General features: G+C 43.0%; 2 protein-coding genes across 2 annotated transcripts in view; one reads left to right on the top strand and one right to left on the bottom strand.

Annotated features, from left to right (window-relative positions):
* The window catches only part of tesk2 (testis associated actin remodelling kinase 2), a 53,793-nt gene extending 46,683 nt beyond the window's left edge, over positions 1–7,110 (top strand). Inside the window, exons 13-14 of the mRNA XM_039815994.1 lie at positions 254–790; positions 3,517–7,110. Coding sequence (XP_039671928.1) covers positions 254–790; positions 3,517–3,821 — 842 coding nt within the window. The 3' untranslated portion in view covers positions 3,822–7,110. The remainder of the gene's footprint in view (positions 1–253; positions 791–3,516) is intronic.
* Positions 7,111–9,787: 2,677 nt separating this feature from the next.
* Positions 9,788–15,341, bottom strand: si:ch211-155e24.3 (uncharacterized protein LOC100150696 homolog). The gene is made up of 4 exons (XM_039816001.1): positions 14,725–15,341; positions 13,949–14,058; positions 12,862–12,961; positions 9,788–11,083 (listed from the first exon to the last, which is right to left on the bottom strand). Exons 1-4 carry the CDS (start codon positions 14,936–14,938, stop codon positions 10,113–10,115), a joined length of 1,395 nt encoding a protein of 464 aa, XP_039671935.1. The 5' UTR covers positions 14,939–15,341; the 3' UTR covers positions 9,788–10,112.
* Between the last annotated feature and the right edge of the window lie 1,938 nt (positions 15,342–17,279).

The following is a 17,279-nucleotide window of genomic DNA, read 5'->3' as shown; positions in this document are numbered from 1 at the left end:
ATCCCGCACACTGCTCTCGCTGAACCATCGCCATTCATTAAAAACTTAACGTATCGGTCCCTCTGGACCTTCATCAAGAGTATTTCAATCATGAACACAACAATGGTCTTAAATCCTTTCTGTTCCTCCCATTGTGTGTCCCCAAGGTGTGGGAGAATTGACAATCATTTGTCAATGGGAGTGTCTCCCAGTGAACTGTAAATTTGAACCTAAAATTGCATCACAAAACCACACCTGTCTCTTTTGTCTCAAGGTGAGAAGATCCAGGGCTTCAAGCGACTGAACCCTCTGGGCTTCCAGGACGACAAAATCCCGCCGAAATCCCCCCGCCCCCGCCGGAACATCTGGCTCAGCCGCAGCCAGTCGGACATCTTCTCCTGCAAACCAGGAAGGAAAGTCAACGTCCAGGACCCTTACTATAACCCCCCCATCGCTCACCTAGCCTCTAAAGCTCGCAAGATCAACCCGTTCACCGCCCGCGAGGACCTGTGCGGGGGGAAGATCAAGTTTTACGATGTTCCCAGCAAGTCGGTCTTCTCGCTGGTGTTCGACCTGCACTCTCCTCCGGGGAGTGTGTTCAGCGCCCAGCCGTCTGCTCGGGGGCCCGGAGGAGCCCAGCAGGAGACGTCCTACTACTGGCAGCAGTTGCCGGGGAGACAGTGTCACTCCCTACCGGTGTCCCCCCAGCTGCCCCGCTCCGACATCTTCCACCTGGCGGCTGCCGCTGTCAGCTCCAACAACAACGGCTCCGTCACCTGTAACCTCAGCCAGCTCTCCACAACGCTGCCACGTGAGTTGTCTGATCAGGGTTTCCTTTTACAGGGTTCCCACGGGGTCTTAGAAGTAGGTCTGCTCCCTCTTAGTCGATTAGTCGACTAATCAGTCGTTTTGGTCTTAGTCAACTTAGATTTCTTTAGTCGATTAGTCATGTTTTATGCTTTTTTAATGCTGAATGACTTATTTCCAAGAAACGTATGAGCACATCTCTGGTAAACACAAGAATTAAAGTGGTGCTTTTGCATGACTCTTTGCGGAGAAACTCAGATTTACAGATCTGTCGATTAAATCAACTAATCGATTAGTCGACTAAGAATTTCTTCAATGGTGCACAGCCCTACTTAGAAGTATTGAAAAACAGGGCTGGGACCATGTGCTTTTGTCCCGATTCAGTTCTTTCACAATACATGGGTGCAGATTCCATTTGTATTGTGATTTCCATTTATTGCGATTCTGGAAGTATTGAGTGTTGCGATTTTCTTTTCCTTCTTTAACAAAAACGAAAGTTGAATAATACACTTCTGGAGACAATATATCATGAGACATTTCTAAAAACTAATTGTTTTCTAAGAAGAATGCACATCGCATGTCAGTCAGTCAGTCTGACATTTATTTCATTTGTAAAGAAGAACATAACATGAACTTTCTGCTTTTTCTTCTTTCGCTTTCGTTTAGCTGGAAACGGATATGATGTCATGACGTCAGCAGTACCGTATAAACAGGAAATATTTGGGTGAATCATTGGTAAAAAAAAAAATTCTGGGGAAATGAATTGATTTTAAAAATTATCACACAAAAAGATTACGATACATAGGTGAATCAATCCCCCCCACCACCACCACCCTTAATTAAAAAAGTCTTACATGTTATATTCTGAAAATGGTCTTTGTGTTGAATTTCGTTTCCAAAAGTTTTAAATTATTGAAATTCACAAGCTACCTACCAAGTCAAACTTCCACTGTTATTTTGGGGAAAGTAACTCAAAAGTAACGCAAAAGTAGTGTAACGCATTACAGTTCAGAGACAGTAATTGTAATATAACTAATTACTCTCAAATGACAGTAACTAGTAATCTATAATGTATTACATTTTGGAAGTAACTTGCCCAACACTGGGTATGTTATTTTTATTTTTTTTTGCATTTTTTTCTTTAATTTTTCATATAAAAAATTAATGTGGGGGAAAAAAAAGAGACACATAACCACAGTCCAACATTATTTGGCATTTAAAAGTTGGAACGCACCTGATTTTGATAATGTTGAAGGGTTGTTCTCATGTGTGTATGTGGTTGTTGGCAGTTGGTACAAGTGGGAAGCTGTTACAGGAACTAAGCCACAGGCGTAGCGTCTTTTCAACTGTATGACCAAATTAGATAATAATTGTTCCCCTCCTTTCCCGTTTTGGGGTGGGATTTCCAGCTAATGAACTCATGCTATGTAAGTTGAGATGATGGCAACCAGGTGTCATTCAGGTCAGAGTCCAACATAACCTTTCCAGGCAGAGAAGTACTTCAACTCTGTGCCTCCATCAATGACGGGACGACCGCTGTATGATAAGGCTGTGGCGCTCACCCTGCCAAGGCCATAGGGAAAGTAAATACATAACACCTTTTGTCTGTGTCAAGATATTTGGGCGTGGGGCAGCCTCTTGCTCACCCAGTAAGAGCAAGTCCTGCAGCGGTGCAGGGTTCAAATCCGACCTGCTGCCCTTTGCTGCGTGTCATCCCCCATCTCTCTCCCCCTTTCATATATATCCACTTTCAAAATAAAGGGAAAAGCCCCAAAAAATAATATATATTTTATATTTGGGCGCCCGCAATATCTTTTACCTTATAGGTTAAAGGGGGGTGTGTGTGTGTAAGACTGCTTTTAATGGCAGGCTAGCAGATACTGTTGACTTGCGCTCGCCTAGCACCAGCTAACTCTGCAACTGGAAGGACTGGGTGAAAAGTGTTGAAAAAACGGTCTCCACTGATAAATAACACACTGGCTAACTTTGAAATCAGGTCCTATGTCCAAAATTCTGAACCACCCCTTTAAGCTAAACGTAGTCTCGCTTTGCCAGACCTTTCTCCACAGCGCTGCGGAGGAGGGTCTGTCTGGTCCACACAGCATTCTGCGATGGGAGTAAAACGTGCTCTGGTTTATTGGCATTTCTTTAAACCAATCACAATCATCTTGGGCGGTGCTAAGCTCCAGACGGAGCCACGGTGGCTCAAAAGTTGTTTTAGTCGTGCAACAGGAAACTCAGATTAGACAGATAGTCTAGCTAGCTGTCTGGATTTACCCTGCAGAGATCTGAGGAGCAGTTAACCAGAGTCCTCAGAAATCCACCGGGGTTTAGAATGCCATCACAGAGAAAGAGGAAGGTGAGGGACATCTGACGAAAAGACATCTGACAAAAAGACATGCATCCGGCGGAATTTCCGGCAGCACCGGAGCAATCCTGGAAGTGGAACATCATGGATATAGACTAAGCTGAACGTAACGCCTCCAGCATGAGTTTAAATACACCTTCAGGAAGTGAGGGACTTCAGAGAGTTGGGACCACATGACACAATAACACATGGTGGTTAAACTGTACTGCCTGCCTGAATTCTTCCTTCAATTGAGTTAAATAAAATCCCCTGTGTAAGTCATCAAAGTCTTCTGAACTTTCTTCACGTATGTGAAATGAGATTCGCTGCTCCTGAGTTTTTTTCCTTAAAACCATTTCCCTCTTTTTTTTATTTTCTCTCAGCAACTAACTGCAGGTGTGACGCAGGCCTGATGGGAAATGACGTCCGGCAGAAGGGAGTGCTGGGCGGCTGGGTGAAGAAATACGTCGTGGTTGAGATCCCGCCTTACTGCCGGCAGAGAGGAAGGGAGGAGGAACGAGAGGGAGAGGGGAGGAAGGAGGGAAACGAGGAGGATGAGCCTGGGGAGAGCTGGTCTCCGATGGTCCCCAGCAGCGACAGAAACAGTGGAGAGGCGATGGACTGCTCCAGCAGCCTGGCCGAAGGTGAGGGACCAGAGAGAGGGGCAGAAACACCCTGCCCCATGTAACACACACACACACACACACACACACACACACACACACACACACACACACACACACACACACACACACACACACACACACACACACACACACACACACACACACACACACACGGAGGATGTGGTGGATTTGGAAAAGAGAGGGGGACTTTTTTTCCCCCGGACAGAGGACATAGAGGCAGCAGACTGATCGACCGGACACATTTCAAAGGTTTTGGAAAAATAAAACGTAAAAAGAAGAGAAAAACCACTTTTTTTTTTTTGTCTGTCAAGTGAATGTATAACATGTGGATTAATAAATCAAGCACACCTGATGTAGATAAATAAGTCTCTTTCAAAGATATATTATCACCTAGGTGTGACAGGACAAGTCTCCATTCAGCACAAAAAAAAAAAAAGCTTTTGTCAACACAATGGACACTTGGCATAGAGATTATTTTTTTGAAAAAGGTTTATATTTAATATTGCGAGATGATGTAGATTTTGTTTTTTTCTTTTTAAGTTAGGCGTCTTGTCCATGACGAGGTGTATTGAAGATCCCTTGTGTTGTGTATGTGTGAGTGTTTAAAAATCAAGGCTCGTGTTTTGATACTTTCCTCCCGTGTTCTTTGTTAGACAAATGTTATAATAAAAAATTAAAAAATCCCATATTTTTCTGATTAACAAGACAAAATTTAGAGGTGATTTAGAATAACTGAGTGCGTGAAAAGCAACACTCAAGGGACAGTTTAATCTCCAACCATGTTAGCAACCCCCCCGAACTAGACTGCAGAAGTAAAACATTTCATCAAGTCTCCTCCATGTCATTGACAGGGAAGTCTGCCTAACAGCGATGGTGAATTAAGAGAGGAGCCACTTGATGACTGATAGTGGCCTTTTTGTTGGGTCAGCTGTGCTGTAAATCAGCCAAGCTGACAACATTCAACAGTCAAAGCCGAGCATTCACAGGCAGTGTTGGCGAGACATCCCATCCAGAACACAAATTTTGGGCAAACACGGATGGTGTAGTAAAAGGACCTTGTAAAGTTAGTTTTTTTTCGCATTTAAAAGTTGCTGCTTGAATGCCAACTTTCAAATCTCGGATGTCAGAGTTTAATCGAACGCACCACCAAGTTTCCTCTTGCCTCTCTATTCACACACAATGACGATGAAATTGTCAAAAAAATATATTTAGAAGCAAAGCAAAGATTTAAAGCAAGACTATGTGACTTTTGAAAGAAAAAATCCACTTTCACCCTCAAGAATGTAGTCATTAAAGCAACTCACTTCAGAAAATCCAACATGAATTTAAATTCAGTGTGCCATCATGCTGTAATTTATGGCTACAGTGGTTGTCGTGCTGCAAAAGTTGCATAGTCTCGCTTTAAAGTCCAATCTGAAATTTCTAGAAACCAGGAGCTCCCTGAAGATGGGAAATCAAATGTATGTCCACCTTAGTATGGCTTGGTATCGTTCAGAAATATTAAATTCCGATACCGTGTTCTCAATACCGGTTCGTAAACGATACTTTTTTTCAATACCAATTTTATGAAACAAAAAGAAATGACATCACAAACCTTTTTATTTATTTTTTCAGCTCCCGCTACGTGAGCCCCGTCTCTCTGTGTAACGTAGAGTTTTTCCCTGCGTGCTTCTACGTCGTAGAAGTTAGACCGCCAATCACGGACATTATTAGATCTTGGTAGAAGCATGCTGAGTGCTTATTGGCTCACTGATGCTGATTTACTTCTTGGTTACTGAATGACGAGGCATTTTTCCATACTCGATACTTTAGAGGCAACACGGTCGGTGCCTAAAAAGTAGTGAATTCGGTACCCAGCCCTAAACCGCAGTAATGTAAATTATACATCAATTACATACAAAAAAAGATAATACATTTGTCGAAATGCTGCCAAAACATCCTGTAACAAACAGCGATTACTGTTGATGCTCCTTACAGATTGTAGGTTATCAGTTAACCAGAAGGTTGCCATGGTGGTGCTGAGATGACGAGTGGCTTTCTTGGTTCCTGCATGCAGCCTGTAAATGTATACCGTCCCATGCAAAGACAAAATTGGATGTGGTTAAAACAAAATTTGGAGCAATACTTTTAAATCCCACACAAACACCACTAGGTTTAATTCTGTCTCAACCCCAGCGTCTTAAAGAAAAAAAAGATACGGGTAAACTTCATTCACCTATAAAGTCAAAAGAGACTTCAGGTTATGGAAGCATTTGAGTTGAAAGGAGCAGATGACTCAGTTTCACAGGATACAGCCCCGGGGTTGGATGAATAATATTTTGGTTTTGGGGGGAACCGGCACAATCTGGTCTTTCAGTTCTTACCACTCAGACATGCCTGTTGTCGAGTTTTCCACTCTGCTGTGAGGAAAACGTCCAAATCGAGCTGACAAAGAGCCGAGCTGAGTAGCGTTTGAAAACTATCAACTATCACAAATTATTAGCGCTCAACAAATGAATACACTTTTTTTTCTTTTCTTGCAAAGATGGTACAAGCTAACTTCAAGTGGCGGGATTTGACTTCAAATCCAATGTATATTTTCGTTTAATTGGGGCACATGGTTACACTTTACTTGAAGGTAGCTACATAAGAGTGACGTGACGCTGTCATGAACGTGTCATAAACATTATAAACAAGTCATAAACGTTTATGACATAACGCTTCTTTTAGTAAGTGTCGTTCGTTTTTTGTCATGACTAGTTATGGTTAGGGTTCATGTGTTCATGACAGTGTCATGTCACTCTTATGTAGATACCTTCAAGGAAAGTCTTAGCGAGCACATTCCCAATCTAAAGATAATAGAGACACACTCCCTAATTTGTCTAATGAAATTGGTGGCGTCATGACATTTTCTACCTTTATCGACACACTCCAGTGGATATCTAAAAATAGACTTCCTTGTCTCACTGCGAAGGTTAGTTTAACATCACAATGGTTTTCACTGTTCATCTAAATGTTTGTGTACAAACTAAATGACTGTAGATTTGTCTCTGTTGTTCCATTCTGCTGATCTCAGTCTCATACAGTCCCATCACTTCAACAGGAACTAAAATGCACTTGTACAGCGATCTCCTATGAACTAATCACTACTTTTCTATGCAACCAATGTAACGTTTATGACACTGTTTTACAGTATAAAGGATCTAATTTGATATTTATGAGAAAACCTTTTTAATGTCTTACCTTTGTATATTTGTGTAAAAAGTTTGTGTTACCTGTCTGGATGAATACAGATTGAGATGTTCTTTTTTTTTTTTTTGCTGATCGAATAACAAAGCTTCTCAGAGTTTTCCTTGCGTTTGTTTCTTATTCTGTATTTCAGTGCAACCTTCACTCACACTCAGAAAAGCTCAGACAGCCTGGGCTTAACACTTAGGAAGTCACATTTGTTTTAAAATACGTGTGAAAACTTTTGCTCCCATACTCGATTTGCAAGTTCGGAGACTGGATTCATCATGTGGACAGTTAGTCTGGATCGACGACTGTTCATTTACCGGAAAGTTGTGGATGTCCGTCGCCTTCCTTCCTTTTCTTTGTGTTTACGTTAAACTCCAGTGCTTCGAGGAACAGCAACCGGAACCTCGCTACATGCTGAAAATGTCAAATTTGGATGGTGCAACAAGGCAGGCCTGCTTGGTTCTTTTGGGGAATGATTGTACAGTTTTACAAAGAATATGTTTACGGCATTTCCTCTCTAACTGGGACATTTTGGGACCGATTGGTGGGATTGCTGTGGACGAAGTACACACGGTGATACACTGGTAAGAGCTAATGAGACTTAACCATGTATCCAGCTAATTTAAAGATTTTTTTGAGGGGGCTTTTCCGCCTTTAATCAATAGGACAGCTAGGTGAGAAAGGGGGGAGAGAGAGGGGGAAGACGTGCAGGAAATCGTCACAGGTTCAGACTTCAACCCTGGACCTCTGCGTTGAGGCATAAACCTCTCAGTATACGTGCGCCTGCTATACCCACTGAACCAACCCGGCCACGTATCCAGCTAATTTAAATAGCTCACGTTACTGTATTGTGTGAACAGTAACAAAACATTTGGCGTTTTCTTTAGCGGGGTGCAAATGTTCCGCCAAAACAAGTTCCTTCCCGAGACTATTTAGCAGAGCCACCGTCGCTGCGTCCAGAACTTAGTACCGCCCAAGACGATTGTGATTGGTTTAAAGAAATGCAAACAACCCTGAGTGTTTGCTCCTGTTGCCAGACCTTCCTCAACAGCACTGTGGAGGTGTGCGTGCGTGTGCATGCGTGAGTTTCTCTCTCTGTGCCTGATCGTGTCTCGCTGTAGACACAGCTGAGAAGTAGAGACAAAATCACCATAAACCTGGGTGTTCTATTTTGAAATGTGTTTTATTTTTGTAAAGAATCCAGCTGCACTGTGGCCTTCCTGTATGCGATGTGACGACTGCTGCAGCGGCACAGCCGCTCCGCACCTGATCGCAGCTGGTATGAACGGACAGATTGGATAACATGGCTAGTGTGTTTTGGCTGTAAGTCCACTTTGTTTCTCTCTCATGTCTTGGGAGCTAAACATCGTTTTCCTCAAAGATAAATCCCTGGCAATATTCAAAAGAATCTGGATCTTATTTGACAAAACTGAAATTGTGAAGGTATTATATTCTTAATAATGGTATCCTTCATATTTCTGTCACTCCTTATGTGCACCATTGCATCTTACAACAATACATGTTAAACAAGTACTTTTACAATGTAAAATATATTAACAATGTTGACAAGACCAAAGCGGTAAAGGTGTTTAAGTCAAACAGTCCAATAAGACAATCAACCGCTCATTTTACTGTAATGGAGCCTTTCAAAACAGGATATACTGACCATTCCCTCCACTTTGAGGCAGCCAATTGAAATCTGTACATACATTTTAGTCAGATATTTATTGTCATGAGGTAATGCAGTAAATACTTAAAAAACTGTAGACTTGGTGTTCAGTGTGATGGATTACAACTCAAATGTTCAAGCTTCAACAGTCCACCAACCTACTGTACGGAAAAAAGAATGGGCACTAGTGGCTGCGTTGAGCGGTAGGAATACCCGGAAAACAGGCTAACGTTATAACCTAATGATTTCTGGACAGTGTTGTTGTCATTACTTAGAATTCCTCATGGAGGCGACAGAAACTACGCACTATAGCTTTAAACAAAGTTTTGGTATTACAATTCCAGACTAGTCGGTTTTATTATAACAATATTATTTAAATATTATAATATGAAACAGTTTTAAACAAAAATATATACACTTAAACAACAATAAAAACAAACAAAACAATTTCATCTATATATCGGCGAATCAGATGTATAAAACAAAGCGTGATTTATGCTTCTGCGGAGGCTCCACGCAGAGTGTCCGAGCGTGCGTGTGGTAGAGCAAGTGAGAGAGTGGCGGCGATTAGCTTCGGAGCGAGTAGCGACTCTAGAGTCATAGTGGGCGTCTCAAACAAAGCGTCTCCCCTGTGATTTCTGACCACGGTGGGAAATCTGTAGCAGGAAAAGTTAACCCTCTCCTTGATTCCATGTGGTTTATGGAGAAGGAGAACCAGGAAATGAGTCGGGGGGGATGCAACGCTACCAAGCCACGGCTGAGGTCAAAGTCCTGTGTTTGACCCACCCGCCACCCCGATCAACCTCCCTATGCAGATTTTAGCGCTTTCATACTACTCGCTACGGCGTAAATTCACACGCAATCGCAAGGTAATGTAAGTCAGCGGGTTGATAAACACACTTAAAAAACGAGTATGCGTCTTGATAACACGCCAAAAATGGCATACGAATTGGTATGTCGTACATACGGCACTTCATGAGATCAGTCTGGACAAGCAAACGTGTTTCTGAAATCATTTTAAGCGAGAAATAGGCCATGCAGTTGCTGAATCGGTCTTCAGACGTTACCAGAATGCATTGCACGGCTGCTCCCATAGAAATGAATGCGAATGACGAGGACAATGGACACACACACACACAGTTGTTGCAGTCTGCATCGCCGCGACGTGTAGTTACATTTTTTTGAGAGGAGCACGCCAGACTACGGCGTAGGGTCCGTACCCAGGCCTGGGGCACGCCAGGCTACGGCGTAGGGTCCGTACCCAGGCCTGGGGCACGCCAGGCTACGGCGTAGGGTCCGTACCCAGGCCTGGGGCACGCCAGGCTACGGCGTAGGGTCCGTACCCAGGCCTGGGGCACGCCAGGCTACGGCGTAGGGTCCGTATCTACACGTACCGACGCCGTGGCTTTAACGCAGAAGCATAAATCGGCCTTAAACCCCTGTGAAGTCAGTGTGCGGTTTTCTGATGGGACTTGAGGCTGGATCGCTGGGTGAAGCACTTGCCGCACAGCGAGCACGCGTAGGGCTTCTCTCCGCTGTGCACCACCGCGTGCCGGATCAGGTTGCACTGTTTGGTGAAGCTGCGGCCGCACTGCAGGCAGCTGAACGGTTTCTCCCCCGTGTGGCTCCGCAGGTGCTCCTTGAGCTGACTAAACCTCATGAAGCTTTTGTCGCAGTACGTGCAGCTGAACCTCTTCTCGCCAACGCCGGACCTCCAGGGCGTCCTCGTCCTCCTCGCCAGGCCCAGGCCGCCGCGGCTGTGCCCGCAGAAAGAAGAAACGCCTGCGGCTAGGTTCGGCGGCGGCGGCAAATCCTGGTTTGGGTTCCTCCCTTGAGGAGACCCCGGGTACTGATGATGCTGTGGCGGCGGAGGAACCGAGCATCGGTCCATGGTGTTGATCTGTCCTTCATCTGGCTGCGGCCTCTTACATCCAAACGCTCTGGCTCGTCTCTTCACGCGTGCTGAACTCGCCGTGACCGAGTGGGACTTCCCTATCGAGTGAATTCGGGGCACCGTGTCTTCCAAATGCAGTCCGCTTTGAGGCTGGGCCGCAGAGGGAGGTGGCTCAAACTGTGGCTCGGCATACGGGAAGCTCGGCTCAGCAGCGTCTCTACACTGATTGGACGACCACAGCTGTCCGTCTCCTTCCTCCGTCACAAACCCGTGGGCGGAATCGAGAGGCGCTGCCTTCTCGTCGGGCTCTCCGTCTCTCTCGTGTTTCACTACGAGCTCTGCGGCAGTATGGTGTCTGTGCGGCGGCTGCGGCTGCTGCTCAGGGAACGTGTCGTAGCCGTCTGTCGGGAAAACCAGAGCTCCAGGCTCGGCTGCGTTCTCAGCTGGGTGGTAGTGCGCTACAAAGATGTCGTTCTGGGCGGGCTGTGAGGCTTCCAAACATGGCATCTGCTCGGCTTCACAGACTAAAGAAAAAGCACAGGAACCACACAACATCTTAAAGTAGTGGTTTTTAATAGGGCTGCACAATATAGTTGTTTTTTTTTCCCTTTCTCATTGTGATATCAACTGGCGCAATAAACACATCGCGAAAGACTCAGAGATTTGTCGTGTTAGTTGAAAGAAAATATCAGTAGAAAACTGCTCTTTAAAATGTTACCGTCTCTTTTTTTAGTGATGCCTTTTATATCAGTGTTCAATTTGTTAGAAATTTCTTTTATTTATCGCAAGTAATATCATTATCGTGATATTCAACAAAGTTACCGCATATTTTCCTCATATCGGCTCTAAGTCCAACATATCTTCTGATAGCACTCTTTTCTTTATTGCCTGTAGCAATGTACAAACAGATAGCCATTTAAATAGCAAATAACAAATGAAGCTCAGTGTAAATTCTTTCAGGAAGACTTCTAAACTTCATCCACCTCTCTCTCTTCCTAAAACTGATCAGCTGTTTCGAGTTGTTCACATGATCTCCACGAGCCAATCACAGCATGGTATCCCTGCTTTAAATCTGTTCTTCTCTCTCCTGCTGTCAGTTGTCATTTCAGGCAAAGCATGCAACCCTCCTCCTCCCCTTCCTCCTCCAGTCATCGGCACCCACGGCACCCTGGGTCCTCCTCCGGCAGAGCTCTCCCGGCGGCTCCTTCACCACCACCACCAGCGTCTAGACTCCATCGGGGGGATATGCCTGGGTTTCCCTACCCCTTTAAAATTATTTTTCTAACGATGGAGTCTAATCTCCAAAGACTACATTTCATATTATGCATATGTACAAATAAACCTTTGCATATTTGCAAAGAAGTCTCTCCTGATTGAAATACAAGTGTTCATTATTTTAATGCCATCCTTTGAGTTGTGGTTCTTAAATATTAAATTAATTTGTAGAATTTGTTGCATAAAATTAGTAAAACCTAAATGGGCCCGATAAGGATTGACATTCAATAAGCAGATTAGATACTGGATTCAGGGCGCCCGGATGGCTCAGTTGGTAGAGCGGGCGCCCATATGTAGAGGTTTACTCCTCGACGCAGCGGGCCCGGGTTCGGCTCCGGCCTGCGGCCCTTTGCTGCATGTCGTTCCCTCTCTCTCCGCTTTGATTTCTTCAGCTGTCCTGTCAATAAAAGGCCTAAAAATGCCCAAAAAATAATCTTAAAAAAAGATGCTGGATTCAGGTTCAATAAAATGCTGTGGAACCGAGAGAAACTGGGCCAACTCTGAGGAGATGAAAGACAATAATACACAACCTGTAGTCCGTTGGACCCGAATTGGCTGGGCTCCAGTGGTTTCAACAAATCCAAGTTATGAACACAAACACATGTGTGTTTCCAAATGGAGGGTAATATGTCACATTGTAGCTAAACTGTCTTTTCTTCAGCTTTATGCTCTACTCTGAAACAGTCAGATAAAACCTTGGAATGTATTAAGAAAATTTCCAACGTTATTTTATACAAATTGAATGAATATAAAAGGCACCACTAAAAAAAGAATGACAGCTCCATTTTAAAGTGCAGTTTTCTACTGATATTTACTTTCAACTAACAAAAAAAAACTCTGAGTGTCTTTCGGGATGTGTTTATGCTCCAAGGCCATGACGACAAAAAAAAAAGATACATTGTGCAGCCCTAATTTTTAACAGAGATTATTTTTACTTTTTTTGAACTGAGACCAGTTTCCACCCATGCAATGAGCCCTGGGCAGTGTGAAATAAACCCAGTGTGTACGCGTTTGTGTTTGAACTCACTGAGATTGTCCTCCGACTCGTTCTTCCACAGGTCCTCCTCCGCACACTCCTCTTTGATCAGGATGTGTCCAGCTTCATTAGCACATTCCACGTCTGCACACTGCAACGCCACACTCAACATTAGTACTCACACACTGGAGACTAGCTACCTGTAAAATACCATTCATTGTGCATTTCGTTAAACTTTATTTTTAAGCTCACATGGGGCACTGGAAAAGTAGGGGTGGGAGAAAAAACATAGAAAAACGCATGTATTGTGATTTTATTTATTTTTTTGCGACGATTTTTAAAATTATTTTCCCCAGAATCAATATTTTTTTTTTTTTTTTTTTTACCAACAATTCACCTATATATTTTCTGTTTATACGGTACAGCTGACTACTCCATCATATCAGTTTTCAGCAAAACAAAGCGAAAGCAGAAAAAGCAGAAAGTCCATGTTATGTTGTTCTTTACAAATGAAATAAATGTCAGACAGACTGACTGACATGTGATGTGCATTCTTCTTGGAGAATCCAATTAGTTTTTAGAAATGTCTCATCATATATATTGTCTCTAGAAGTGTATTATTCAACTTTTTGTTTTTGAAAATCGCAATATTCAGTATATCAATACTATCGAATCGCAATAAATGAAAATCACAATACAAATCCAATCGGCGGCCATGTATCAGGAAGGAATGGAATCGGGACAAAAGCATATCGTCCCAGCCCTACAAGAAATATTCGCTATTGAGTAGGACTAATTAATAAATCAAGACAAAGAAATTACACATTTTTTATAATCAATGAATTGTTTAAGTCATTTACCAAGCAAACATGTAAGAAATTAATTGTTACAGCCATGGCTCTAGCTTATAAAATGTGAGGATTTGTTGCTTTTATCAGTTGTTGTCATTGTAAATTGAGCATAGATGGGCTTTGGACTGTTGGTCAGACAAAACAAGCTAATTAAAGAAATAACACTGGGCTCTGGGAAACAGTGAGAGGCATTTTTCATTATTTGTTGGCATTTCACAGACCAATCAAACAAGCAACAAGCAGATTAATAAACAAACAATCTAAATCATATTTTGTAGTATTCATACCTGCTGGGGTTGAGTTTGAGCCTCAGCGTCCCAACATGTGCTCTGTCTCCCTCTGTTCAACACCACTCGCACTAAAGGAGAGAATCTCTCTGCTGCTGGAGGATAAAACGCTGAGGAAGAACAACAGACATACCACCACATTTTACACTGGTATTATACACAGTCACACAGGGCTGGGCAATATATCAATATAAATCGATATTGTGATATGAGACTAGATATCATCTTCAATTTTGAATATGGTACTATCGTGATATGACATAAGTGTTTTTAAAGGCTGCATTACAGTAAAGTGATGTCATTTCCTGAACTTACCAGACTGTTGTAGCTGTTTTATTATTTGCTTTTACCCACTTAGTCATTATATCCACATTACTGTTGATTGTTTATCACAAATCTCATTGTGGAAATATTTCGTGAAAGCACCAATTGTCATCCCTACAATATCGCAATAATGATATCAAGGTACTTGGTCAAAAATATCGTGATATTTGATTTTCTTCATATCGCCCAGCGCTACACAGTCATAACAAACAATAGTATGAAATAAATGCCATATATTGAAAGTTTAAGTAAACCTGGGGGGGGGGGAAGGGCAAGAGCACTCACTCATTTCACATTTGTTGGACAATTTTACAGTCAAAACAGCAAAAACAAACCAGGCGGCTGGAATAGGAGTTGTAGTTGTAGCTAGAAGGGTTAAAAGCAGATAGCCAGAAACTACATACAACAGCATGGCACCAGGAAATGAATGTATCATGGCAACCCATCCTCACCTTTCCTCCTGGCTCTCATCCTGCTCCTCCTCAGCTCGGCCTCCATCACCTCACTCTTCCGCTTCAGCAGCTCGATGTCCCGCCGGCTCTGGCTCACCTCCAGTCGGAGCACCGCGCAGCTGTCATCCACACGCCGGGTTATCTCCGCCACAGCTGCCTTGGCCAGGACCTCCATGACGGACAGTAGCTGGCTCTGGAAGCCGCAGTCCTCCATGTTGACGCCGAGTTCAGTCTCTTTATTCAAAAAGAAATAAATATATTCACCTGTACGCGTCTGTATGTCGCTCACTTGCAGGTTAAATAGATGCAAATTGGTGCTCAGAGGACTGTGTGTACTCGTGCTGTGAAAATGCTAAATGTCTTCCGCGGACGGTAACGTAGGGGGAGGGTCGCTCGTTTTCACCACCCGTGGTCAGCTCGGGCGGTCTCACTCCCTCTCTGCTTTTAGTTGCATTAAAACGATTGAATCTTTTTTTACTGACATATTTCGACACCTTCCACGGTATGATTTTAACACGAGATGGGGAATGTTTGTTTTAATTCACGTTAGCAGTGCTGTTAGTTCCACGTTATCTCTGCCACTTAGGGACGTACTGAATTCCACAACGAGGTGACCGTAGCAGCGTCACTTGTATTATTACCGTAAATATTTGACTACATCCGCACTGTGACCCCAGCGGCGGAAGTCAGCACTCGAGGTGAATCGAGGTGACTTGAAAGACTTTTGCAAATATGACAAAGTTGCTAATATGGCAAGACATTTAGTTTTTCTTCTAATTATTATACATCAAAAATGACCTAAAATACTAAAGCTTTAAAAAAACAATACCCTTAACTTGATGTTGACGTCGATATACAGAAACCACATTCAAACATTATCAATATTGATAAACATGAAGCTAAAGCTCACCTAGGTAATGAGCATGCTATATTTAGACATTTAATGTATTAGTCACCCTTTATAAGAGCTGTGATGAATCATGTACTAATAATGTAGCTATAACGATAAGCCATTAATAGTGGAAAAAGACTTACCATCTGGAACATTTGGACCAAAATAAAATAAAATTATGCCATTTGATGGCATAATAGAAAGTGTGAAACCCACAAGTAGCCCATTACTTGACTTTAGTCACTTTTTTAACATTAGGCTCTATAAAACATTGGTAATGGCTTTATTAACCAATTTATAAAGCCATCTGTGATAATTTATAAACACTGAATTAGGGGCTTGGATTAATGACCTCTCTCCAGGGTAAAGCCCAGCCACAAACTACCACACAGAGACACAGGGCCAGATGTACGTACAGCTACTACATACAGATACTTCAGCTTACGTCGTATTTACCAAACCTGCAGTTCATCGGGTAATCCTCGCATCAGGCACCACCTACAGTCTGTAGTGCGATTTGCAAAAATTCAGATGCACCAATCAGGGCCGGGGGGGGTGTCTAACCGTGTCAATCACTGCTCATGCACACGCATTCATTCTCCCTTGTGGGGGGAGGGGCTTCGGAGACAGTTTTGGGCTTTAACGGAAAGGGGTGAAGGACTGAGAAGTTGTCGATGTTACATTTTTTTGGCTAAGTCCTGGATCTTCTACTGCCAATATTTGTAATGTAGCGAGGAGTTTAACAACTGCTGGAATGGAATGTGAACGCTGAGTTGGAGATTCAATGTCATCTTTGATTTCTTCCAGTAACTGTAATATTGCATGGCTGCTTAATCTGTAACGCTAAATGATTTCATGTTCACTCAACTGAAAAAGTGTGATCCTTGTGGCAAAAATGTCTTCGTCTTGCTCGGATTACTGCTGCCATTTCACCAGGAGGCATATGCGAGGAAACCCGCTTCCTGGTTTACACCTGCTTTTAAGAGGCAGAGAATTTTCACCGCAAAATAGAGGCGCTCTTTGACAGGTGGTTTTTGTACATACCGTGGAATATATAATTAGGCGCACTTTACGCTTCCCCTCCCATCTCTTTATGGGAAACTTCCACTTTCCCCTTGACCCTCCCGTGAATGCATATGCATGACACGGAAAAGTGAAATTTGCCATTTTCAGTTCCCGCGACAGGCAGTCTGCGCTTTTACCTCAGTGCGGCCTGTTTGTACATACCTCGCCATGCTTTTTACGCGCACGTTGCGAAACAAATACGCCTGAAGTCGGCGCAAAAGCGTTAGTACATCTGGCCCAGAGTGTACTACAGTAATCACAATACAAACGTCCACAATCTTTTATAATATCTCATTATTCTATTTAATACAATATCGCACAGTATATAGTACACCAGGGATCTTCAATGTGTTTTAAGCCAAGGACCCCTTAACTAAAAGAAAGGCGGAGCAGGGACCCCCTACTACATATATTGTATAACATGAAGTTGCATAATAAACTGGGCCTACAATAACTTGTAGGGCGGCCTAAAGACTTTATACATACCTTTTTTGCATAGAATACTAAGCTATTAAAATAGCCTAATAATTGTTGGCATAATTTAATAAATCATGTTTTAATGTTAAACATGTGGCACACTGAGTAATAGGATTAACTG

Source organism: Perca fluviatilis, chromosome 11 (assembly GCF_010015445.1).
Source record: "Perca fluviatilis chromosome 11, GENO_Pfluv_1.0, whole genome shotgun sequence".
Classification (NCBI taxonomy): Eukaryota; Metazoa; Chordata; class Actinopteri; order Perciformes; family Percidae; genus Perca; species Perca fluviatilis.
The sequence above is the reverse complement of the archived record's forward strand: the minus strand, read 5'-3'. Positions and strand labels throughout refer to the sequence as shown.